This window comes from Fusarium venenatum (genome assembly GCF_020744135.1).
Source record: "Fusarium venenatum strain MPI-CAGE-CH-0201 chromosome Unknown EDB82scaffold_4, whole genome shotgun sequence".
In the NCBI taxonomy this organism is placed as follows: Eukaryota; Fungi; Ascomycota; class Sordariomycetes; order Hypocreales; family Nectriaceae; genus Fusarium; species Fusarium venenatum.
Genome location: NW_027072132.1, coordinates 4,995,393 through 5,018,076, shown reverse-complemented (window position 1 = coordinate 5,018,076; position 22,684 = coordinate 4,995,393). Strand labels below are relative to the sequence as shown.

The 22,684-nt window shown below is 48.7% G+C and overlaps 11 protein-coding genes across 11 annotated transcripts; 3 read left to right on the top strand and 8 right to left on the bottom strand.

Annotated features, from left to right (window-relative positions):
• Nucleotides 1-3,374: 3,374 nt before the first annotated feature.
• EDB82DRAFT_516057 (uncharacterized protein) lies at nt 3,375-4,124 on the bottom strand. Its single transcript, XM_065608995.1, has one exon. It carries the CDS (start codon nt 3,979-3,981, stop codon nt 3,784-3,786), a length of 198 nt encoding a protein of 65 aa, XP_065463461.1. The 5' UTR covers nt 3,982-4,124; the 3' UTR covers nt 3,375-3,783.
• Nucleotides 4,125-5,531: 1,407 nt separating this feature from the next.
• EDB82DRAFT_516055 (RNA pol II accessory factor, Cdc73 family-domain-containing protein) lies at nt 5,532-7,252 on the bottom strand. Its single transcript, XM_025738751.2, has 2 exons — nt 6,503-7,252; nt 5,532-6,452 (listed from the first exon to the last, which is right to left on the bottom strand). Exons 1-2 carry the CDS (start codon nt 7,085-7,087, stop codon nt 5,805-5,807), a joined length of 1,233 nt encoding a protein of 410 aa, XP_025593481.1. The 5' UTR covers nt 7,088-7,252; the 3' UTR covers nt 5,532-5,804.
• Nucleotides 7,253-8,536: 1,284 nt separating this feature from the next.
• Nucleotides 8,537-10,233, bottom strand: EDB82DRAFT_333981 (mitochondrial carrier domain-containing protein). The gene is made up of 2 exons (XM_025738750.2): nt 9,706-10,233; nt 8,537-9,649 (listed from the first exon to the last, which is right to left on the bottom strand). Exons 1-2 carry the CDS (start codon nt 9,928-9,930, stop codon nt 8,681-8,683), a joined length of 1,194 nt encoding a protein of 397 aa, XP_025593480.1. The 5' UTR covers nt 9,931-10,233; the 3' UTR covers nt 8,537-8,680.
• EDB82DRAFT_333995 (MT-A70-domain-containing protein) lies at nt 10,234-11,648 on the top strand. The gene has a single exon (XM_025738748.2). It carries the CDS (start codon nt 10,537-10,539, stop codon nt 11,536-11,538), a length of 1,002 nt encoding a protein of 333 aa, XP_025593478.1. The 5' UTR covers nt 10,234-10,536; the 3' UTR covers nt 11,539-11,648.
• Nucleotides 11,648-12,628, bottom strand: EDB82DRAFT_333972 (mitochondrial 54S ribosomal protein uL23m). The gene is made up of 2 exons (XM_025738747.2): nt 12,351-12,628; nt 11,648-12,292 (listed from the first exon to the last, which is right to left on the bottom strand). The coding sequence occupies exons 1-2, from the start codon at nt 12,419-12,421 to the stop codon at nt 11,758-11,760; spliced, it is 606 nt and encodes a 201-aa protein (XP_025593477.1). The 5' UTR covers nt 12,422-12,628; the 3' UTR covers nt 11,648-11,757.
• A 253-nt stretch (nt 12,629-12,881) lies between these two features.
• Nucleotides 12,882-14,217, top strand: EDB82DRAFT_541577 (uncharacterized protein; the record flags this gene model as incomplete). The annotated part of the gene is made up of 2 exons (XM_025738746.2): nt 12,882-13,290; nt 13,337-14,217. The coding sequence occupies exons 1-2, from the start codon at nt 12,894-12,896 to the stop codon at nt 14,215-14,217; spliced, it is 1,278 nt and encodes a 425-aa protein (XP_025593476.1). The 5' UTR covers nt 12,882-12,893.
• A 195-nt stretch (nt 14,218-14,412) lies between these two features.
• Nucleotides 14,413-16,554, bottom strand: EDB82DRAFT_516046 (mitochondrial carrier domain-containing protein). Its single transcript, XM_025738745.2, has 3 exons — nt 15,908-16,554; nt 15,515-15,812; nt 14,413-15,459 (listed from the first exon to the last, which is right to left on the bottom strand). The coding sequence occupies exons 1-3, from the start codon at nt 16,139-16,141 to the stop codon at nt 14,771-14,773; spliced, it is 1,221 nt and encodes a 406-aa protein (XP_025593475.1). The 5' UTR covers nt 16,142-16,554; the 3' UTR covers nt 14,413-14,770.
• Nucleotides 16,555-16,814: 260 nt separating this feature from the next.
• EDB82DRAFT_530179 (peptidase S24/S26A/S26B/S26C) lies at nt 16,815-17,436 on the bottom strand (the record flags this gene model as incomplete). The annotated part of the gene is made up of 2 exons (XM_025738744.1): nt 16,815-17,094; nt 17,165-17,436. The coding sequence occupies 2 exons, from the start codon at nt 17,434-17,436 to the stop codon at nt 16,815-16,817; spliced, it is 552 nt and encodes a 183-aa protein (XP_025593474.1).
• A 435-nt stretch (nt 17,437-17,871) lies between these two features.
• EDB82DRAFT_516039 (translation initiation factor 2, alpha subunit) lies at nt 17,872-19,353 on the bottom strand. The gene is made up of 4 exons (XM_025738743.2): nt 19,019-19,353; nt 18,807-18,969; nt 18,542-18,749; nt 17,872-18,491 (listed from the first exon to the last, which is right to left on the bottom strand). The coding sequence occupies exons 1-4, from the start codon at nt 19,094-19,096 to the stop codon at nt 18,008-18,010; spliced, it is 933 nt and encodes a 310-aa protein (XP_025593473.1). The 5' UTR covers nt 19,097-19,353; the 3' UTR covers nt 17,872-18,007.
• Nucleotides 19,354-19,676: 323 nt separating this feature from the next.
• On the top strand, nt 19,677-20,896 carry EDB82DRAFT_480797 (WD40-repeat-containing domain protein; the record flags this gene model as incomplete). Its single annotated transcript, XM_025738741.2, has 4 exons — nt 19,677-19,686; nt 19,747-19,993; nt 20,049-20,131; nt 20,190-20,896. The coding sequence occupies 4 exons, from the start codon at nt 19,677-19,679 to the stop codon at nt 20,894-20,896; spliced, it is 1,047 nt and encodes a 348-aa protein (XP_025593472.1).
• A 638-nt stretch (nt 20,897-21,534) lies between these two features.
• On the bottom strand, nt 21,535-21,997 carry EDB82DRAFT_480796 (uncharacterized protein; the record flags this gene model as incomplete). The annotated part of the gene is made up of 2 exons (XM_065608146.1): nt 21,535-21,730; nt 21,786-21,997. The coding sequence occupies 2 exons, from the start codon at nt 21,995-21,997 to the stop codon at nt 21,535-21,537; spliced, it is 408 nt and encodes a 135-aa protein (XP_065463460.1).
• Between the last annotated feature and the right edge of the window lie 687 nt (nt 21,998-22,684).

Sequence of the window (22,684 nt, the reverse complement as noted above, 5' to 3'; positions counted from 1 at the left end):
ACAGATTTGGGGTAAAGCCAAAAGGCGGGTTGCAAATCTTGGTTAGAGTGAACGCCACAGATCGCTCTGACCTCTTCCATGGTTGGTGCGTCGGAAATTGATATTGTTAGAGCGTTGACGAAGTTGACTAGTTGCACAATCACGCTTCCTCAAGGCTGGTCGGTTTCGAAGCTGTTTATTGGTGTTGACCAAGATGTTGTCAGCTGGTTCACAAGGAACGGTGTACTTAAAACTCAGCCTTGAAATGTTGCTCCAGATTACCCCAAGGATGAATGCTTGTTTAACGGGCAATTGCCTGCCGTATCGTATCTCACTCGGAGCTTGGAGGGCCCTGTCAGTGACGGATGTCTGTTAGATTGACCATCTCGCTCTGTGCGCACGTCACGCTCGGCTCACTCCCAGCTTAAAAGAGCGCCCATGCCCTCTCTTGTTGCGAAGCGAGATTGCGACACGCACCGTTACAGCTTCTGCTGCTCTGTGCTCATCCTTCTAGAAGGTTTCTGGAATCCTTTCCGTGGCAGGGACAGGGGTTTGAAGATCTTGAGTGGTCGAACAATCCAGGTCGACTCAAAATTCCGTCCAGCTGTTCGGCAAAGCAATTCGTAAACTGTCACAGATGCGGAGCGTTTCAGTGGGCTTGCCGTTAAATCAGCTGATCTTTTGGCAACGTAACCTCGAGAATGGGATACCGATAAATCTAGGTCTAGAGCCCAAAGTACATGTACCCATTTGGAGTGGATAGGTAGAGAGGTGTAGGGACTGAAGCCTGAGTTTCAGTACTGCAGTTGTAGGGGTGGGCGATCAACAAGGAAGAGAAGGCCCTAGCAGGGAAAGGAGCACACAACTCCAAAGTTGGAGAGGTGGAACACGACAACACCATCAATTCATTACAGTTGCAAGGTAGGGGAAGGAAACCTAAATGCTAATATGATATTGTACCCACATTTAGACTTCTGTCGTTTTGCTCCGGTTTCTCTTTCGCCTCCTCGCCAGTAATCGATGCTCGCGCGAAGGTTGTCACTCAGCCAAACGCGACCATGGCAGTCCTAGCGTCATGGTTACCATTAACCGACCCTGTCCCATCCGAATATCCAGACTCAGGGTCCAACTGAGTCGCCGACCAAAGGCAAACAGAGATGCGACTTTGATCTTGAGTCAAGCTACCTACCTATCTACTGGTACTGGTACTGCAGCCTGCGGATACCTGCATTAGCTCTTGATTAACCATTTGCCAAGTCCAGAATCTATACACTAAGGACAGTCGATATAGATGGGATGAAGCTCCTACAACAGTTTGAGTCTGCATATCACCAGCCTTGACACATGAGGTCTTGTCTTGGAGCACCCTCATTATAGATCTAGGCTGCGATCTCATGGTGCAGAAGCATTACACCTTGCTATGGATTGATTTTTTCTGCCGCCCAGTGTCGTTCCAAGCAATTAGCAATAATTCCGACGACTGAGTCAGTACAGCTGTCAGAGTGGGAATAAATCGGGGTTTGGTGGTTGACTTCAACTACACACTAGACTAGCAGTCTGGAACCTCAGAGGTCAACTCATCCACCCTTACACCGCCGCAACAAAGAGTACCAACCCGTCAAGACATATCCATAGTCTAGGTTGCAATCGCCTGGGCTGGCCTGCGAACTGGACGGGCTGCCGATACGGAGCATTCGCCGGAGTGTTGAGAAGAGCACCTAATAGGTTGTGACTGGTCATGTTTTCCACCATGTCGGCATTCCCACGTGGCTCCATCACTGAGCTCTGCTGCACGTAAAGTTGCCATACAGCGAGCGAGAGGAGGGCTCCATTGTCCTGTTCTTGCTCCACTTTGCCGTGTTTCATTCTGTATGATCTGACCACGACAATTTTCCGCTTTTGTCTGTGACTGCAATATTATTTTGAGCATAGCATAGCACAGCCGGCAAGGTACGGCACTACACTGCACCTTACGGAAGCAAGGTAGCGAAGCAGCGAAGCAGCGAAGCCACAATCCCTGACGTAGTATCCGAATCCGCCGTATTATTTACACCCAAATCCTAGTCCACGCCGCATGCATAGCAGCTTTGTCAGCGATCGGCAGCGTGTAAGTTTTGGCGAAGAGACGCAAGGAAGTGGCGGTATCGATGAATACTGCAGATCCCTGACCTATTAAGCATTTCGACACAAGCAGACAAGTCAAACTCTGGAGATGGAAGTGGGCGTTATCATCATTTGCGGTTATGCCATAGTAGCATATCATAACAAAGCAGAGAGAGGGTGTGATGATAGTACCCTTGCTTCCTCCAGGTGCTTCTGGCGGGGTCGGGCCACGTGGGTTTGTTCTGACACAATTGAAGCCACGCGTTGGGAACAAAGCAAAAGGGCAAAGAGGAAAGAGTAGTGGAGGCGCTTACAGCTTTGATCTTTTCTGATTGTTCGTTTTTCTTCACCGCGATATACGTTCTAGGCCATGAATTCCGTTGATACTACCGGAAATTTGTCCCGGCAGTTCGTAGACGAGCTTCTTTAGCTCATTGAGTTGTACCGGAACTACGGAGTTTCCAGCTCTCAATCAGGACGTCACCGCCGGTAGTAGCACGCTTTGTCTTTTTTTCTCTCTTTCCACTCCAGCAATTTTTTCTCTACTATTTAAAAATCGCCTCTTGGCTCTCCACTGTCCAAGGACGAATCCACAGGCTTCAGTTCAGTCCCTTACTATAATAAAATACTGTGTAGCAACTCGTATAGGCTGATATCATTGCGACTGTAGATGCCCTTACCGCCATGTGGCAGTCGTATACCTGCATAAACGTGGTTTTAGGTTGGGACGATTTGGCGTGACGTTTGGCGTTGTGTGCAATGTTTTAGGTATCGGTCGGTATCCATTACAAAGCAACATCTCGCGGGCGCTAACGAAGAGAGAGAAAAATAGTTCGTGCCCTTCAGACTCGTATGTACTACTTGACTCTGCCATACATAATGTTACACGCCAAGCTTCTCCATGGCAGTTTTGTTGTCAGGCCTGTCTGCGGTCAGTGCTTGCCAAGTGCGACGACATGGTGAGTCAAAAATCTCAGAATACACGGAGCCATTAACAAAACTTTTCAAGACCAGTCACAGTCAAGTATATAATGATGGCGAAACATGTATTCGTGGGTCATGTTTCGTCAGGCGTTTTCTGTCTGTAATATGTACTTGTACCTATCTTCAGGACACACACGAGAAAAACAAGGGTTCCATGAATCTGATTCGATCCCCTGTTCATGTCATGCTTTCTGCCATCCATCCTACCATTGCCACGCGACAGGTACAATATACTTTGCCATGTGTCTTGTCATGCCATGTGCCATAAATGAACCACGAGGCCAGCAGTGATCACCCAACCAGCCCAGATCCGTCTAAACCACTCTTGGATCATGATATCCACAAATTTCTGCGAAGCATCTTGTCAAATCAAGCACCAAGAAATAGTGTCTTTACGGAGCATTAGCTCTCGCCAGTCAAATCAGCCCCCTTGACACAACTTGATCAATTGAGCTACAATTATTTGCACTGACAGTACGAACGGCTTTGCAGATCAAGGCTCGTACGTCATATTACTCATCACAGCTTTTATACGCGACTCGGTGCCCATCCTCCAGCCCTACAATATAACCATCCCAGTACGTAAACATACAAATTACAACCACAAGCGACTACTGCACTCATACGAAATCAGCCTGGGTTTGGCGGTACTTGAAGCCGACAATAAACTTTGGCATTAAACCGTGCCCCCTTCATGTCGGCATTGGCTCCAGAGTTTCACACGGCGAACCCCGAGATCCAGTACACGCAAGACCAGCTATAGATAGATAATATGATCCGATTTATGATTGTAACCTCCACCGCATGTATGGGAACGAGCAAGGACAGGCTACCGAGCTGAAAAAGTCTTCCAAACAGTAGTCGGTGAACTACTCCGTATAGTACTGCTGCTATAACACGGCTAGGTTGGGACATGGGTTGGGCTTCACGGGCTGAGACTCGAAAATTAGCCCTATAGGCTTTTCAAACGCTGCTAGCGGGCGATCTAGTCGACGGGAACAAGAGTTCGGGTTCCATTATCCAGGTATCGCTTGTAAATTGCTGTTCTCATCTTCGACATTCGCATGTGTAATTGTACGTGTGTACATGTGTTTGCTACGTACTTGAACACTCCTGGTTTTACCAAGACGCTAGAGATCGAACCTTTTTCTTAGCCGCCGTGGTCCAAACTCCAACAAAGAGTGGTACTTGGCCTCTGACATGCAGCAGTAACAGCAACTCCCCCTATTTCTCGTGTCCGAGCTGAAATCCGTGCTCAAACCTACCTATCTGGGGGGGGAAACTGACTCTCCACCACCACCTGCGTGCGTGCGCCCAACTTGGTCGTGCTATCCCACCCAACTATGGACCTAGGTCATACCGCTGGCCCCAAGTGGACTTTGCTCAGGCACTGATTTTCTCTTGCGGAACATTTCCTGATTGAGCCTGTTAGACGCCCGTGTTTCACATAGTCAGTAAAACACATGGGCAGCGGAGCTATTCCGCCCTTGTAGAACCTCCAGTTTATCCGTCAAACCAAAGATTTTGTCCCAGGGTTCAAAGCTATTTCTTACTGAACTAAAACAACACTCTCTAGCCAAATGTGATGAGATCTTCGTATCTTACCACCAACGTAGGACAGGAGGTGTCATAACTCGAGTCAAGCTCAGCAACAATCCATTCTATATCCGGCCAACTTTCACGACACAATTTCAAATAGACTTACACAGCATGGTGAGCTCTTTGGGCTCCTATCACATTCTGTGACCCCGGCCATAGCTTGGACTTGGGGAGGGGGGAAAGGGTACCGAGTCATGTCCTCGTGTCAACCTCCTCCCCAGACTCGTCAGCATCTAAACGTGTGGGGAACACCACGAGGTTGAAACAGTTGCAAGGCTTCCAGGAGAGCTTAACATTGGATAGATCTAGGAGAATGTCGTGGGGGTGCTGTGCAGATCAGTCGCAAACACCTTCCTGTTGCACACTGACACATCTTTGTCTCTGTCATATTTATATAATCCTCTTGCTGTGCGGGCGTAAAGAAGTATCTTCAGCCCTTTTTGCCTCGTGGGCCTGCCAATGCTACCCGTGCTGGGTCAGCGTTATTAACTGGACTATTGCCGTCGATCTCGAGGACACTTTTCTTTGTTTGACGCAGAGCTTTGGCCAGTCGGTGAACTAGCTATAGGGCGGCACGGAAGTCTGAGCTGTGGTAGGTCCCAGTGCAGTGGTGCATCCGATATGACTATCCAGTCGGATGGTGTACTCATCACCACGCTTGAAGTTCTTGAAGTTTGCTGATCATGTACACCATGTGTCGTTCTTGGCGCATTCGTTTCATTGATGTTTGTTCGGATAGACTTCGACTTCGCGGAGCCGGAGCAAGATGCGACCATATCGACATGCCGTTCAGTCCGGTCTAGACACAGTAAGCACATGACTGCAGAGTGAAATCATCCAAACGCTGCCTGCCACTGTACCGATACCTTGAGCAAACATCAAGAATCAATTGGCCTATGATCTATGAATCGTTACATCATACAACCAGACTGGATAAACATGTCTACATGGCAAGAAACCGTTCGAACGCCATCGCTTTTAAGCCCCCTGGCTTTGACACCTCTCAGGCGCATTAATACTTGGGGGAATCAAGTCCTTCCCTCTCCCCTTTCATGATAGCTCTTATTGATGAAGCAACCCAAATCATGAGTATATCACATTCTAATGTAACATCTCGTATGTGTCTTACGAGTTTCCAATTATATCGAAGAAGGTGCTCTGTCCTTCTTCCAGCCCCTGTATCGCATGTTTTCCTCAATGGCTCGCCAAATCTGCTCCACGATCTCCTTGTCGCGGAAGCGCGAGGTATCGTGGCCCTCTCCGCGCCAGCGGTCAATACCAGTTGATAGAACTCGGTGACCCCATCCGCGGATGTTATCCGGGGCTGTCTCACCTCGCCAACCAACGTAAACGCCCAAAGTATGCTTAAAGAGCTCGTTGGGGTCGCTCCACTTGTAATTCTTAAACTGCCAAGTCTGTCCAGTGGTGAGGACTGCCACGATTCTGTTCCAGTACTCAGGCTTGAATGCTTCGGAACCCTCGACTAGAATAAAGCGCATAGGACGGTTAGGGTCAATAGATGGTACAAGACGCTGCACATGAAGCATCGTGGCCGTAGTGCCGCTTGCATCGGTGGGCACAAACTTGCCATCCTCGAGAAAGGACCTCACGTTCGACAAGCGAATCAAAGAAGATGCCGAAGGTGACAGGAGAATGATAGGATCCGGTCGCCTCGTGGGAACCTTCTGATTAAGTGCGAGTGATGGGTTGGTAGGGATGCTGGTAGAGCTGGATTGAGATTTCTTCTGAATGAATGGTGCTGCAAGTTTACGAACATGGGAAAAGTCCTACTGAAGTCAGATAAAGCTCGGATCATTTTCACTACTACAAGACATACCGTAGGCTTAGCACCCCTTAGGACCGTGTTGCGATCACCCATCTTTCGTTCGCCATTGTAAATGCCCACTAGTCTGGGGTCCATGGTACCCCGACCGGATCGAGCTTGAGAAGCCGAATTCACAACGCCCGTCTTCGCCGTTATCGCAGCATCGGTAGTTGCAGCATCCTTATCATTGGCCAGCGGCTTGATATACTCGCTCTCCTCGCTGGCACCTTCAAGCCAGGTAATCAGATCCAGACGCTCAATGAAACCCAAGTTCTGGGCCTTGCCAGAGCTGCCAGCAGCCGCCAGCTCATCGTTAAGCTTTGTTGCCGAAGCGTTGTATTCGGGAATGGCGACCTCGCGGTTTAGCCAGGCAAAGTAGATGCTGCGGAGGTCGACTGGCTTGTCGTGCGACACGAAGCGCGTCGGGCCATCGATGGGGACTGCGATATCTTGGTTGGGGAAGCGCAAATACGTGGCCTGTGAGAGAGGTACTTCGGTCGCGGATGCGTCAGCTGATGCGCATGGAACGAAAGGCGCGCCAGAGGAGATGGATTGGCGAAGGAGAACGAGGCCATCGAGATCGGCGGCAGACGCCATGACGAAGAAGGTCGCGATGGAACAGGAGACGCAATCGATTGGAGAACAATTCGATGTCTAAGTTGTTGGAATAGGCCAAAAATTGATACTGAATTTCCAATGCAGTTAATTCGCGCGAATTCAGCGTGTTGTTAGAATGGAGTTTTGATGAAGTGAGGATGAAAGGCTGAGGCTGAGGCTAGGATTTTTGGAAAGTTCACCTGCAGTTTACTTTGGTACCTTAGCTCTCTCTCTCCTGCACTACCATTGGCCAGAGACTGACATGTCCAATCAGGGGTCTACTCTCTCGTCTTCAACTCGAACAAAATTTAGCAACTACTAACATATTTTAACAGATTCGAACAGACACACTATCGCATGACTTGATTTATCTTCAATTTATTTAGCAATTTCAACATTGATTTATTACTTTCGCTACCAGGAAGCTCGCCAGAGCCATAGGGTAAGTTCATTAACATGAACATACCTTAGCCTAGACGCTGTTTAGACAGTCTTTAAATTACATCGGAGGGTACTTTAGTTGTCTATTATAGGGACTTTATGTAACGTCGAGGCTTTGCTTCACTTCTTAGGTTCAACTCTGTTCCAACTGCCGGGTTTTTGCAACACCATCACGCTGCCGTGCGCGTGCGCCGAAGTCTTCGATCTGCATGGGTGTCTAGCATGTGAATAACGTCATGGAACATGCGTCTCTATGTTGCATTGCACTGCAGATACTTTACCATTGATAAGAGCGTACGAACCCAAACCAGCAACAGTTTTTCTTGCAATCAAACCCAGGCCTCTTGAACTTGAGCTAGGAGATTCTTATCCCTTGGTCACAATATTCAACTGTGTACGATTATCATCGGATAACTTACCTAAAACCCCCATGCCCAGTTCACTCGCAAGTACCGTATACTTGAAATCGGCTAACCCTATCTTTTTGAAGCTTAGGATCTCTAATCCGCATCAAGCTAAAAACTAGCAATGAGCCACCATAGCTATGCTTCACCCCCCATCCATCGCTTGAACGTGACCATGTACCATGGACGCGGAGAACTCTATAAGAGGCTGGTAGCCTCAAGACAGCAATCCTTTGTCTGGGAAGTTGATTAGTCTAATTAACGGCGCGGAACTAGTTTGGGGAGCTCACTAAATCATCCCACACTGGCGAATTTCCAACACGACGAGTGAGTTGCATTTCAGCAGAGGCGTCGGGATTCCGCATGTAGTAATGATACAAAAATGTACCTGTCATCTCTACTAAATATGGACTAACTGATTGATGCCCATGTGTTTCGGAACTTCCCATGCTGTCTCGCATCGTGTGGCAAAGCCAAGAATGCTGCCACGAGAAGACAAGACAGTTCTTAACGACTAACCGGACCCTCAATAGAAATAGCTTGCGCTTCACAAGTGAAAGTCTTGCCAAGTATAAACTTTCATAACGTTACATTGTACTGTACTCTTTGCTGCATGTACACCTAACTCTGTATGTCCCTATCATCAAAGCCATGTCCCAAAAAAATAGAATTCCGCTGCCCCATGCAAGGACTCCGTCAACGCCGATCAACCCTGACCCCTAATTGGTACCACAATTCTCAAATATATCTATATGCCAAAGGCGAGCTTCATGCGCTCATATGTGAAAAAGGCGACCGCAGCCATGGGAAACACCTTGACATATCCAATAGTAAGGCCAACAAAGAAACCGGGCAGACCCCTCTCTCGTAAGATCATACCAGCAGTCTCGCCTATTCGTAGTCGACGGCCGTCACCCACGGCTCCGCCAACTTGCATTCGTCGGCGGATCACCTCGAGAGGATATGATGCCGTTTGAGATATCAAACCTGCGATACCACCGGCAGTAAGCTCTGCCCATGACCGTAAAGCCGCTGGCTTTCCCTCAGGATGGTTCTCCTTCTTCGGTAGTGTTGTATGCTTCGCGAAGCGTGGTAACCGCAGAATATCGCCAACAGTATCGTGAGTCAAGAATGACATACCCGCGTACGGGAGCATTCCCATGACTGTTGGGGCAAAACCTCGATAGAAGTTGATCAGTCCTGTCCGGGGAGCGATAGCTTCGACTGTCGCTGCGGTTGCCTCTGCAGCAGCTGATACAGGCGCGGTGGCATTCGGTAACCGGGCTGCCGCTGCTTTCTCCACGGGTTGCTCGTTATATATCTGGCGGCATATTGATGACAGGGAGGAATGACCGTCGCGCTTAGTCTCGAAAGCCAACCGTACTCGGATGACCTCTAGAGGGTACGTAAAGAAGACGGATGTGACGCCTGCCAAACTTCCACTGAGCAGTCTCCTCATCGGTGTCTCATGTAATCTATCGGGGATAATGATGGCTCGGATTTGTTCGTACGCAAGAAACTTAATACCGGCGTAAGGAAAGATTCGTAATAATGTCGCAGAATGTCCACGGTAGAGTCCGCTGAGGCCTTCATATCGGTGGATATCCTTCATGGCGCTGGCGACACCAACCCATGATCCTGTATATTTTGCGAATCGAGGATTGCTGGCTTGAAAGAGAATCTTGACTCGATCTAATGGCGCGACGACGGTTTTGCCCTTTACTCAAGAGTTAGAACGCCCTACGGAAATTTGGTATAGACACAATCACTTACAGCGCAACCGGCTAAACCACCCGCGACGCCAGACTTCCATATGTATTCAAGACTTTTCATGTGCGGTTTCGTTGTTGCTGCTTCCTGATCTGTGGGATAAACAGAAGGGTCCCTTTTCGACTTGGTAAGGGCATGGGAAGAGCCATGGTTCTGAATGTTGTTTTCCCGGGCAACCTCGGTCATGGAGGAGGCCTGCTCCATATGAGCAGCGTCGGCGGAGGACATCGCAGCACGTGGCTGACTTTGTTGAACGGATTCAAGGCCTACGGATGTGACATTCCGTGGTAGAGTCGAGTGAAGATCAGTATTCGAAGCCAACGCGACAACAGTATCTCAAGATGCCTAGAGTTGGTGAAAACAGGTTTGGCGGGGAGAATGATGAACGTTTGGAGAATGGAGAGGAATTGGAGATAGCAGCGACTGAGCGGCAGAATTTACAATCCCCGGCTGTCAGCGGCGGCTTGGACGTCATTAAACCGAAGCTCAGTGGCCAAAGAACAGCGGCCTCCCCACAAGTTCGGGTGAGTTATGACCTAAAAAAATGGTCACGCAGCGCAGCCGGCGGAACAAGATTCCCCAGAACCCCTAAAGGCAATCGAAAAGTTAGCCCACCAGGGGTTTGAGACATTGCAATTTAGTGGACGAATGTGCTGACAATCCACTGAGACTCAGCAGATTCACAGGCATAGCAGAGGCTCAACCGTCCCGGTGATCAATAACCGAGGCCGAGGTTTGCCGATTGTCGCCGCGAATTTCTATTCTTTCAACCGCGGAACAAAAAAGAAAAAAGCAGGTGGAAAAATTGTCATCCGGCAGTCAGGTTTGAAAGCCATGGCTAAAGACAGCCACCGGTCATCAGTCCTCTTTGAGAGCCTAGACAAGAGTCTTATCATTCTTGATATCCCCACGACCCTGGAAGAAAGCCAGGTTCTCCCATCTCAGATCCCCCGCCGCCGCATCGTCTCCGCAGAGCCCCCCGCAACTCCGTATCCAACCCCGGAGCCCCGGCAGCATGGAAGAGGCGATCACTCGGCACTCGTGTCACCTGCTGCACAGTTGGCCGAGCTTATGACGGCAGCAACAGTCAGTAGCGCATTAGAGGACTTGAGCAGTTCGTATTCATATTTCGGTCCCTATCATCGGGATCGCCTCATTCAGTCGCAACCACTGCCGGCGGCACCCACCCTGCCGCCTTTACTTCCAGACAAAGCCGAGCCTTTACATGGCTCTATAGAGGCTTTGCGTGATTCTTTTCACAGCTCAGCTCCCAAGTTCGACCTTGCCATTTTAGATCCTCCATGGCCAAATCGGTCTGTAAGGAGAATGAAGGACCAATATGCTACCGTCTCAAATTTGACTGAGATGAGCAACCTCTTATTGCAGATTCCTTTGCCTGCTCATCTTACACCCGACGGACTCGTCGCCGTGTGGATCACTAACAAACATAGCATCCATGACTTTCTGATTTCTCCTACAGGTCTTTTTGCCTCCTGGGGTCTCGAGCTTGTGACCGAGTGGACATGGCTCAAAGTTGCTACATCAGGTGAACCACTCTATGACATCGAGTCGACATGGAGAAAGCCATGGGAGAAGCTCATCATAGCAAAGCGCATCGGCAGCAAGAAACCAGAGGCCCTCAAGCCGAAAGTCATCATGGCAGTCCCTGACGTGCATTCACGAAAGCCAAATCTTCGGGATCTATTTCAAGATGTTCTTGGAAAAGAATGTCTCGGACTTGAGATTTTTGCTCGCAATTTGACTGCCGGCTGGTGGAGTTGGGGAAATGAGACCTTGCGCTTCCAGCAACCTGAACACTGGAAGGGCATAGAATAATATATCAAAAGATGTACGAGTTTTCAGCGTCTATTTTTCTTTTTGCGCTCATAGTCTTAACCCGCCCACATGCATTGCCCATCCAAGACTAGTTACAATAATGTACAGTTGTGTATCCCGCAGAGGTCCTTTGTCCGTGGCCTCTTATAGAATTGCCGTCTCTTTCATTAGCAGTATCCTGCAATATCAAGTCATAGTCCGCCCTTGTCCGTCATCCGTTTAAGCCTCTTTCGTGGGCTGCACGGCCTTTTGCTCGTTGTTCAAGATCTTTTCCCATTTAGGATCCAGAACAACATCGTTGGTCCATTTCTCCTCTCCCGACATCAACTTCTTGGCCATGTCGGCTAGCTCCTGTCTCTCCTTGGACATGGGTTGCTTGCTCTTGAGAGGAATCTTGAATCGCTGTTGTTGAAGGTGTTCGTCGTTGCGCTTCTCCATCAAATCCTCACGCATCTTCCACAGCTGGTTGCTCCAGGGTGTGAGGTCTTCGGGAAGCTCTGGCCATTGGAAGGGCTTCGCCAATTCGACAGTCATGACCTTGAGGGGCTTTGGGCGGTACCACGAGCGCGAGTGGGAGTTGCGCTGAGTTAAGGGCTGCTGCTTGACATACGACCGGACCTTTGTAACCTCAACATCGTATAGATTCCACAGGTAATCTCGAAGATCGAACTTTGTGAATCGGAGAGGGACCTGGAAAGTGGCTTCGTTCGGTGGGAGGTGCTCTTTTCGTAGAAAGGTGATTACATGGTTAGGCCTAAGAGGGGAAATGTTAGAGACATGGCGGTGGAGAGCTGGATTAAAAGACTACGCACAAGAAAACCTGCTTCTGTCCCAGCTTGAAGCCAGGTAATTGGCGAGCCACCGTCTTTGCTACCTCGGCCATGGTCGTCGTTGAGCCCTTTCAAAGATGTCGCGACGGTTGATTTGGGATGTGAAGAATTTCGATGACTGGCATCTGATTGGCTTTACGGCAAAAGTGAACTTCCGAGAGGGGTGCAGATAGTGAAGATCTGGTAGGTGCACGCCCCGCCTTCCAGTGTAAGAAGTCAATGTCATCTCTCTTCATGGGCCAGTATTCATGAATTAAGTGACGAAATACATGAATAAGTTCAAAATTATCAGGTAGAGATCAAATGAGAAGACATTTTGTCAAAATATATTATTTCAAGCAAAAGGCTGTGGTCTGGCAAGCAAGTGACACTCTCCCACCTCACTTGTCCAACACTTACTCGCAGTGCACAACAACCCTCACGGCAAAACGAAGTCTTTCTTTCTTTCTTTCTTTCTTTCTTCAACAAATTCCGAAACAAAAAAAGCAGCTTCAGAAACGCCCTTATGATATTGAGATACCAACAATGCAAGAATCCGCCAACACAAAGAGTCCTTTAACGCCAAAGACCAGGCCCTTACAATGTGACGAAATCGAAATCGAAAAAGACACTCACGAAATGTCGACCTATAATTACTATACTCAACTCAGTTTTCTACCCACCGATTCAAAAGATGAAGAGAGTACTCATCGCGATAATATGAAGGAGGAAATGAAACTCGAAAAGGAGCGATATCCCGGCGCAAAAAGCTGGGCTCCTGCCGAAGAGCACCTTTTTGAGATACTATTTATGCGACAGGATTTACCCATGCTTCCTACGACATGGGATATAGATCTTCGCGGAATCCCTATTTCAGACGTCGTTTTCCAGACTTCTGAGGACTATCCGCCTATCATTTATGCTCATCTCAAGAACTTTGCGGGTATGTTGACTCCAACTTGCGCGAAGCCATCACTTACCATTCTCAGCAACGCAAGCTCTTACTAGGCTCGTGGATCTCACATCGAAAATCAGAACGACTTGTCAAAGCGGACATCGGAATAGAGCACCACAACATATCAAACGAGAGGTCGACAGATATTTGAACTGGGCAGCGCAGGACGGCGGGTACATGCATCTGCGCATCGTTCCAAACATTACTACTGAAGTCATCGACACTACAATACCTGAAGATGAAATTACGGAGTGCATTTCGAAGCGCATGAGAGTACTCGCCAAGGTTCAGCGCGAGTTTCTTCGTACGGACAGAAATCCTCAGTTCTGGGATGTTGTCAAACCTCATATCTTCAAATCACCCAAGAGCAAGACGGACCCAAAGATCAAGATCGAGATAAATGATGTGTCACCTTCGTGCACTAGGTGTCTGACGCCTGCCGAAAGCCCAGGTGGTTTACGTTCCCATATCGAAAAAGTCTCTGCGATGGCAGAAAGTCACAAGGTTGGCATCAAAGTAGAGCCTGGGCTTAAGAGTCCCAACCTTTTTGCTACTGCACGAATCCTTGAGACTACAAGTATCTCAAAGGTCTCATCGCCTCCGTATTCCCTGTCATCACCTCCAGCTGGCCGCCCCCAAACACCCCCTGAGTGTACCTACACCCGCCATCCTCCTGTGGTATACGGCCTGTTCATCCTTAACACGTCAGTCCTTGTCCTAACGACGGACTCATCCAAAGGACCCGACTCATATGTCAGCTTCCATGTGCAGGTTGACTTCTTCGACGAACATCAGGGTATTTGGAACGCCCTGACCATTGCTCTTGCAGCATGCCTTGCTCGTGACGAACTACGGACTCGTATCACTGATTTTGAGGAGCTGCCTGTCGTGGAGGACAGTGACCCAGATGCTTGAAATCCTGGAAAATTGGACGATAATGACTATTGTGACGAATCGATTACGAGTTTAATGTTGCTGCTATGAATATTTGATGGACTTGCTTTGAACATGTTCTGTTTTACAGCTTCGATTAGCGTTGGTGTTGTGTTGTTAATACCCTGGCTCTGTAGTATATAGCAATGGAAGTTTGTGTCTCAAAACGTTATGTCAGTGAGATGCAGAAGATCCCCGGGATGGTAGTTCTGTTCTTTAGATTGTATGCTTGCCAAGTCAGGTGAGAGCTTCTATTCATTCATCGTGCTCTCTATTCTATCCATGCCCTGATATATCTAATCAGTCATTTCCATCTATTCCTAACGCCCGAAAACGACGGCCATCCGCAGCCTCAAACATCTTTTTCTATCTGTACATATGGCCATTGCTATTCATATCATAGCGTCCGATTCTCTAATACGTTATACAGGGATGGGTGGTGGCAGAAACGGCGCATAAAAAAGGAGGGTTCAAAATCATCAAGGTAGTGACAAGGGCGAGAAAAAAAGTGTATGTGAAGTATGTGTGGAGATTTCTACATTTCCTTGAGCTCGCTGGGAATGAAAACTTCGAGCTGCCGGAGAAGTCGTTGGTACAGGAACAGCATGCAGCCGCTCTGGATAAAGGTCCATACACCGCGAGGACCGACGCCGCGGAACCATCCTGCAATGCCTTCTGTACGGTAAATCATGCGCAAGCCGGTAAAGACGGAAGAAGTGTCGAGAGCAATAGCGCCGGGTCGTGGCCGGTGCGTGCTGGGAGATGAGGTAGAGATATGCCGGATTTGTGATGTGGCATGGTGGTCCTTGGTCGCCCGGGGTTCTGCGGGTGCGCTGATCTGTGTCTGAAGCCGTGTCTTGACAACGTCGAGAGGACAGGTGATAACACCAGCAAGGCCACCAGCTGCGGCACCCGTAAGTAGCTCAAGGGAAACGCCGATATCGCGGCTCTGCTTGTACTTGCGAGCCCAAGTGGTGAATTGCTCCCAGAACATGAATTGAAGAGCAGAGAAAGGCAGGTCACGGTAGAGAGTAGCCTTGTAGCCATAAAACAGGGCCGAGGCGCCTTCTAAGCGCACAATGGTGCGAGCAGCATCGACAGTACCGCGGTAGTTGTAACCTGAGGTGAAATGAGGGTTGTTGTAACGTCCTTGCAGTTGTAGTCGTGTCTTGAGAACTTCTGAAGGGACGTAGACAATCGACGCAGCAAGATCTCCAAGGAAACCTGTCCGAGTTTGTTAGTATTTGTGAGTAGCCCAGACTGTGATGGATTGCCGTACCTGCTGCTAGGTATGATACATGTTGTTGTACACCGTGATCGATCAAGAATCGCTTGCTCCATTCATATGTGCCAAAGAACATGACCGTTCCAGGAAATGAACCTCCGAGAGCGGGAATCCACCCTCCGTAGAGGCCTCGTCTGATACCCTCTTGTCTCCATATGGTGTAGTAAGACTGCCCCAAAGATGTGTATCTTGATGGAACATGAGGATCGCCCTGTTGTCTTGTCTTGACGGTGTCAAGTGAGTGCATGAGCAAGTCGCCGGTAGATCCTCCAATCCCACCTGCGATCATGGCCTGTCATTGAAGTCCCATGTTAGCCCATTTCGAAGACGAACAGGTCGGAAACGCTCAGTGGTGCGGCCCATGACACATTGATGGTTAAAACGTACATGAAGATACGGCGGTCGCCCCTCGGCTTCGACGTCTACATCTTGTGCGGTCATATTCTGTTCCTTTGCGAGACTGGCACTGCTTCTATATTCCGAGCGACGTCCCGTCCAAGCAGCATGACGATGCTCGGGAGATGGCGCAAAGTCGCTAGCAGCTGTTGTCGATCCGCCGCTCGTCGTTGTCGATTGGGCGAATGCAAGATCAGAATCCTGTTGTTGAAGACCCAGGGGCATATCCGGGGTCGAAGTCTCGAATCGAATCGGATCGGAGGAAATGGTTGGCAAACACGACTGGTGACAGTCTAGAACGGAACTGCTCGGAAGAAATAAAGAAATAAAAAGAGGATCCCAAGAAAAGAAAGATTGTTCGATTAAGATAGATCGCTCAACCACGATGTTGCGTACAGAGGAGCGAGCGAGCGTCGCTGGGTCGCAAAGAAAGATAAGAAAGTCACGTCTGAATGTCGGTTTGATATGTCAAGAATTTTGACCTCAAGGTCTTGGCCGGCTTTTACCAGGCTAATCGCGGATTGCGGCTCTTACTGGTAGTGGGCTTTGCTCAGCGGTCTCTAAGTGGCCGATCAGGGACCGATATTGATTTACAGCGCTCATCAAACGTCACCCAGCTTTAATGGGTGCCATGGATTGGGTGGAGGCCGCTGAAAGAATTTCTTTCCAAAAAGGCGGGCAATTTTTCTTATCTTATCTTGCGTCATTTCTCCAACGCACGACCAACGTCAATAAATCTTTCATGAGATCGCTTGAACTTCCTTGGCAATATTACTGACGTATGAGTTTATGTATTATACACGATTTAGTGTGTCATAATTTATATTTATGCTATTCACAAACCCTGCTGTTCTTGTTTTCATAATATTTGATACATAACGTACATTTTCAACAACCATCACTCTACCAATGGCCGTTTATGCTCACGCCATGGAAGTGCTCCAAACTTGCGAAAAGGAAACACAATATGAGTGACTCGACCCGTAATCAGCTGTTTAGACACTGGTCCGTATGTGTTGCTATCAAGACTCGACCCTGGAGGCCCATCTCCTTCCACCCACACATGGCCTTGCGGTACTCGCACAGTTGGTAGCGGATGAGGTGCCTTTGTCTTGATCACGTCGTTTTCCAGCGCCACTACGCGCTTAACTGCGATTGTCTCGGGATGTAGTGGACTCCTTTTGTAGCTTCCATGTTAATTCTCATCAATTGCCTTTTTCCTAACTGCAGAGAGGGTTTTGTTCCTACCGTAATGTCACCACCATGCCCCTCTCCAAGTTCTCTTGGGGCGACCATTTCCAGTTGAAAATCACATCCCGCCGCAGAGTTGAGTCTTTGTCGTCGTTTATCAGAGGGTACATGGATGCGCCGTCCACAAAGGTCAATTCTGCAACGTGCAGGTTGAACATGGCGATGACGGGGATCCAAGTTGCGAAACCAAAAACTCTCAAAGCCGTCGATCTGGCCAGGCTGGGCTGCCCATTACTTCGAAGGCGCGCCCACATTGAGCTCAGAGCCATTGTATAGGCCCTTTTATTGATCAAGTGAGGGTTGTGATCTGATCATTGCTGAAAGGATAGAATGTCGCAATGGACTATTGCTGATTGATCGTCCGTAGAGATGCATAGTCCAAGTATAGAAATTCCACTGCGCCTACGCTGCTCTCGGCTAGTTCCAGTGCCAGTATCCCCGGCCTATCAAATCAGAAGCACTGAGTACACCTTTAGGGAGTCTCAGAAGTGCCAGCTTCATCAAGATGTTCTCATCCTCGTAGTAGAGAAGTTGGCCTCCTAAGTCTTAGGGTATAAAAATAAGTAGTCTAAAAACTAAAGTATAAGGAGCATAAGCTGACCTACCTATTTCGTCTCTTATGCTTCCAGTGGTCAATTTTCCTGATACTCTGAGGTCATCGTAATAGCTCTGGATCACAGACATCACACAAATCACATTGGTATGGTGTTCAAAGTAATCAATAAAATTTTCGTTAACGCCGTTTCAGATGCCTTCTATTACACCCTTTTACTTGTCCGATAGCCCCGTAGAGGAACTATTTTGCGATAGCTTCAACCGTCTTGCCCACAGTCCCGCAGACTACATAGTTTCGGGGATGTTCTCGTCACTGTCGCTCATGCTCTCGTCGCCGCTAACCTCAGCGTTCTCACGCTCACGCTTCTCCATCAAGGCTTGGAGCTCAGCGTCATCACTCTCGGTGACAGCCTTAGGCTCCATCTTGACTGTCAAGTGACCGCCTGCAGCCTCAATGCTGGCTCGGATATCGACGATAGCCTCTTGCAAGCGAGTGATACCAACAGACTTATCCAAGCATGTGCTGGTGAGGACGTAAAGAGGGGGAGACACAAGCTTGACCTTGACCTGGGTGTCCTCGGTGTTCTTGGCCTCGGCTGTGCGCAGAGCGGTCTTGACAGCATCGATACCCTCGTAGCCGAAGCAGGTGACCTCAACATCGGCTCTGACCTTGGTGGGCTGGGGAGTGAGTCGCTTGCCGATGTATGTCTTGAGCTCCTGGGCAGTAACCTCGTCGGGGAAGGTGATGTCGTTCCAGACTTCAGGGTTGCTTTGTAAAGTTAGCATATGCATTCTTACTCAAATACTTTACCAACTAACGTGATGGAGAGCTTAAAAGCGTCGAGAGCATGGCCGAATTTCTTGTTCAGGGGCCAAGCAATGGCCTGATATAGAGTCTCGAGGGGGATCTCGGTAGCCTTGGCAAGATGGATCATGACTGAGTGGACCATCTTACTCTTGTTGTATCGCTCCTCACACTTGACGATATCCTCGGGGGAGACTCGTCGCTTGGAAAGATCGATGTAACCTGCCGTAAAATCAATACCCATGCCCAATTGTGTTACAGTCTCGTGGCAATGCTAACCCTTCTCTTTGTCCACACGGAGTACCACGACAACCTCGTTGCGACCAACTCGGATGAGTTTCTGGATAGATCGAATACGTCTTCTGGACAGCTCAGAGAGCAGAATCATGCCGTCAATGTCATCGTACTCTAGAAGCTTAACGTAGGCACCCATCTCGGCGATCTGGAATCGGTCAGACCAAGGTTTCCCTACAGATCAGGCTGCTACTGACCTGCTTGACATTGACCATGACGAAGCTATCGATCTCCGGATACTTCTCCTCATAAAAACGGCAGTTTGTTAACGACATGTTGGCGGTATTGTCGAATATTCTAGGTATTCGGTCGGGGTCTCAAGAAGAGGTGGGGGGTTCGATTTCGAGTGTTGTCGCGCGCGGGAATTCGGTCTTTAAAATGGCCGTAAAAAGAGCGGCTCGTAGAAGAAGGGATTTACTCGTGATAAGTCGTAAATCGTCACGTCAACAATAGATGTAGAGGGGAAGAGTCATAATTTTGACATTTTACAGCACTTGATGGTGGGGTTGTGGCGGGGTGTGTGGCTCGTTCCATGTTGGGTGGAAGGAAGGTACCTACCTGCCTATGGGTATCAGAAAAACCGGTCTCCTAAGCCTTAGACTACAAAAATAAATAGCCTAAGAAGCCTTGTCTAAGTCATATAAGCTGATCCACTAATTTCGTCCCTCATCCTACCAGCGGCCAATTTTTCTGACACCCTGAGGGGTACCTGAAAAATCCGGCAAAACGTCGCCGCCCAGCTACTTGTGAGTCGACTACTTCCTGCCCATGGCTTGTTGCCATGATGGAAGCTCCACACGTGACTGACCAAAGGTAAACAACTTCACCTACTCGTTAGCAAGAGCATCCATAACAATGGCTCCTGGTAAGTTAGACGCGGTTATCACTGCAAATGAATCGCAATGATTTGCTGATCGGATTTTAGCGACTCAATACGAACTTTCGCCGCCTCCCACCGACGCGGTGTCGTCGATCGCGTTTGCGCCATCCTCCGGAACCAAGCTCCTTGTTTCGTCATGGGACAAGAAAGTGTATTGCTACGATATCGCAGGCGGAGCTGGCGAAACCACTCTTGTCAACACATATGAGCACCGAGCGCCTGTTTTGGATGTCTGTTTCGGCGCCAACGACAATGAAGCCTTTACTGCTGGCATGGACTGGGCTGTCAACAAGTTAGTAAATGTGGACGTATGCGCCTCGATCAATTGTGCTGACCACAGTGAACAGAATCAACTTGGAGACTGGCGAGAAAACTCAGTTGAGCAAGCACGCTGCGCCAGTAAGATCTATAGCTTACAGTCCTACATTCTGTGAGTAATTGGATCACCGATACCGCTGAGATTGACTCATACTAATACTTTGATCTAGCTGTCCTGGTTTCTGCGTCCTGGGATTGCAGCTTGAACCTTCACAACCTGAATGACCCTTCAAGCACCCCCATAAGGGTCTCCCTTCCTGGCAAACCCCATGCGTTGGCTGCGAGCCCCACAAAGATCGTAGTCGCTATGGCGGGTCGTGTTATTAACATATATGACCTGAAGACCATTGTTGACCTGTTTGCAACAGGCTCATCTGATCTCCAGCCATGGCAACAACGTGAATCGTCCCTGCGATACCTTACCCGTGCGGTTTCTTGCATGCCTAACGATGCCGGATACGCCACTAGCAGTATCGAAGGTCGCGTTGCAGTCGAGTGGTTCGAGGATACACCAGAGTCGCAAGCTCGAAAGTATGCTTTCAAGTGCCATCGTCAAGCAGCACCAGATGGAGATGGAGATATTGTGTACCCCGTCAACGCCCTGGCCTTCCACCCTGTTCATGGAACGTTTGCTTCAGGAGGTGGCGATGGAACTGCTGCTCTGTGGGACGCCGAGGCAAAGCGACGGCTGAAGCAGTACCAGAAATTCCCTAACAGCGTCGCTGCACTTGCTTTTTCGAGTGATGGTAAGTATCTTGCTGTCGGTGTATGCCCTGGCTTTGAGACTGGGCAGGAAGATTACAACGGTGCCGGCCAGACATCAGTGTTGATTCGTGAGCTCGGCGAGAACGAAGCCAAGGGCAAGGGGGCCAAGTAGATGGAGCGTGTTTTAACTTCATGTTCTCCCAAAGGCGTTCTGGTGGTTACGGGCTTCTCAATCTGTGTTACTGTACTATTTACGCTTCAAAAGAGGTGACATCAATATACCCTTGTCATGAATTGGTGTCAAAACAATGTGAATAGCTGCTTAGGTTGTTTTTCGTCGGCATCCTCCTCACGGGCTGATGAACTTATGTATGTCATACGGAATTCAGAACTCCCAGGGATGGGCTTCTTTGTAGATGTGGTCTGCCGTGTTCACGTGCTGCTTCTTTATGCATGATAGTTCTTTTCAAGGCGGCCATCGGCTGAGGATATCCTAGAGACGCCTCTTTCTCGTTGAACCCGTCACGACATTGGTAATCTGGGCTGTTTGGGAGAGACGCACGTGGCCACGGATTAGGGCCAGGAAGCTTATAGTCTCCGATACGCACTTCTTTTCTGATAGTATATTGTCCTTTTCTCTCGATTGTACGGGGTGCCCCTCTGGGCACAGGTCTCAGTTTCGTCACGACAACGACTTCGAGTAGTCGACTTGGTGATTCTGGCGAAGGTCTCCCGTGTGATATATGCTCCTCTCCCGTAGCTATATTCCCTTCAAAAGATTAGCACAACTATTAACAGAGATGTGTGGAATTATTTTGCACCTGGCATGCTTCTTGCACGCTGCGTATCTTCGTCGGAACGGATTGATTCTGTTCGTCGTTTTTTGGCTCTTCGTTCCAATTTCAGGGGTAACTGTACTTGGATGCATTGGTCCTTCTCATCGCCCGTTGGAGTTAGGTCTAGGGGTCGTTTCTTTCTGGTGCTCTTTTGGGGTGTTTCTGGGATACTATCTAGGTGTTTAGTAAACTGATCCGGCGGATGATCTCAATATGACGGCGTACCACTGAACGTCGGCAAATCCATCATTCGTCAGTGAATCTTGAACCCCGACTTCATCTTTGATCTCTGGAGACGTGGAGTGAGGTCTCTTGTAGATTATTATCGCATGTTCCAGTAGGTTGGATGATGTATCGTCGTTGTTAATGGAATGGAGCCCCGTGGTCTCTATACTCTGCAGCGGTTGCTGGCGCATCATGTTTTCTGCCGAAATCATAATTGCTAACAAGGAAGTGCTGTAAATAACTGAGATAGGAGGTACTGTGATTTCAGACTCAAGAGTCCCGATTAAACTCGACACCTGCTTTAATTTGCATTGTATTTGTTGTGGCAAGAGGCCTCGAACTTCTACCACAATGGAAGGAAGGAGCACCTCGAGCTACCTTGGCAGGCTGTTCAACCGTGGCTCCTAATTTCTTACATATCTATGGGCAGGTGTACTTCACACTCGCACAGATATCAAATACTGTGGAAAGTTTGTTCTAAGCAGTTGTGGAAGTGATTATTGCCTTGGTTCGAACTCATTTACCAGTCTTCAAGTTGTCCAACTTTCGTGTCACTGCGATCTTGTGACGCGAATGAACAATAGAATTAATAAGATATGGAAAGTTAATAATGCTAAAGCAAGGGAATGAAGCATTCCTATTCTACCAAAAAGTGACTGAACCGCGGTCTTCTGCAATTTGACCGGCCTTCGAGATAGTTCTTCGTCCCTGTTCGGATGCATTCCTCAACCAAAGCACTGAACCAAAGACCAAAGACCAAGGATACAGCTTCTGTTTTACCAATGATATGAAGGCTTCATCATAGCTCCAATTCTTTCCTTCCAATCCAATTCATGCCACTCGGCATGGATCTGCGGCCTGGGCCGACCTGGTAGCCATCGCCAAAAGTTCGCATTGAG

Coding starts and splice junctions, on each gene's coding strand:
- EDB82DRAFT_516057 (XM_065608995.1), bottom strand. CDS start 3,981: ATGTCCCAACCTAGCCGTGTTATAGCAGCAGTACTATACGGAGTAGTT.
- EDB82DRAFT_516055 (XM_025738751.2), bottom strand. CDS start 7,087: ATGGCGTCTGCCGCCGATCTCGATGGCCTCGTTCTCCTTCGCCAATCC. Junction 6,453..6,502: donor TAAGGGGTGCTAAGCCTACG/GTATGTCTTGTA, acceptor TGACTTCAGTAG/GACTTTTCCCATGTTCGTAA.
- EDB82DRAFT_333981 (XM_025738750.2), bottom strand. CDS start 9,930: ATGTCCTCCGCCGACGCTGCTCATATGGAGCAGGCCTCCTCCATGACC. Junction 9,650..9,705: donor GTGGTTTAGCCGGTTGCGCT/GTAAGTGATTGT, acceptor TCTTGAGTAAAG/GGCAAAACCGTCGTCGCGCC.
- EDB82DRAFT_333995 (XM_025738748.2), top strand. CDS start 10,537: ATGGCTAAAGACAGCCACCGGTCATCAGTCCTCTTTGAGAGCCTAGAC.
- EDB82DRAFT_333972 (XM_025738747.2), bottom strand. CDS start 12,421: ATGGCCGAGGTAGCAAAGACGGTGGCTCGCCAATTACCTGGCTTCAAG. Junction 12,293..12,350: donor GGACAGAAGCAGGTTTTCTT/GTGCGTAGTCTT, acceptor TTCCCCTCTTAG/GCCTAACCATGTAATCACCT.
- EDB82DRAFT_516046 (XM_025738745.2), bottom strand. CDS start 16,141: ATGCCCCTGGGTCTTCAACAACAGGATTCTGATCTTGCATTCGCCCAA. Junction 15,813..15,907: donor GGCGACCGCCGTATCTTCAT/GTACGTTTTAAC, acceptor CTTCAATGACAG/GCCATGATCGCAGGTGGGAT. Junction 15,460..15,514: donor TGTATCATACCTAGCAGCAG/GTACGGCAATCC, acceptor AAACTCGGACAG/GTTTCCTTGGAGATCTTGCT.
- EDB82DRAFT_516039 (XM_025738743.2), bottom strand. CDS start 19,096: ATGTCGTTAACAAACTGCCGTTTTTATGAGGAGAAGTATCCGGAGATC. Junction 18,750..18,806: donor CCGTGTGGACAAAGAGAAGG/GTTAGCATTGCC, acceptor ATTTTACGGCAG/GTTACATCGATCTTTCCAAG. Junction 18,492..18,541: donor GCTTTTAAGCTCTCCATCAC/GTTAGTTGGTAA, acceptor AACTTTACAAAG/CAACCCTGAAGTCTGGAACG.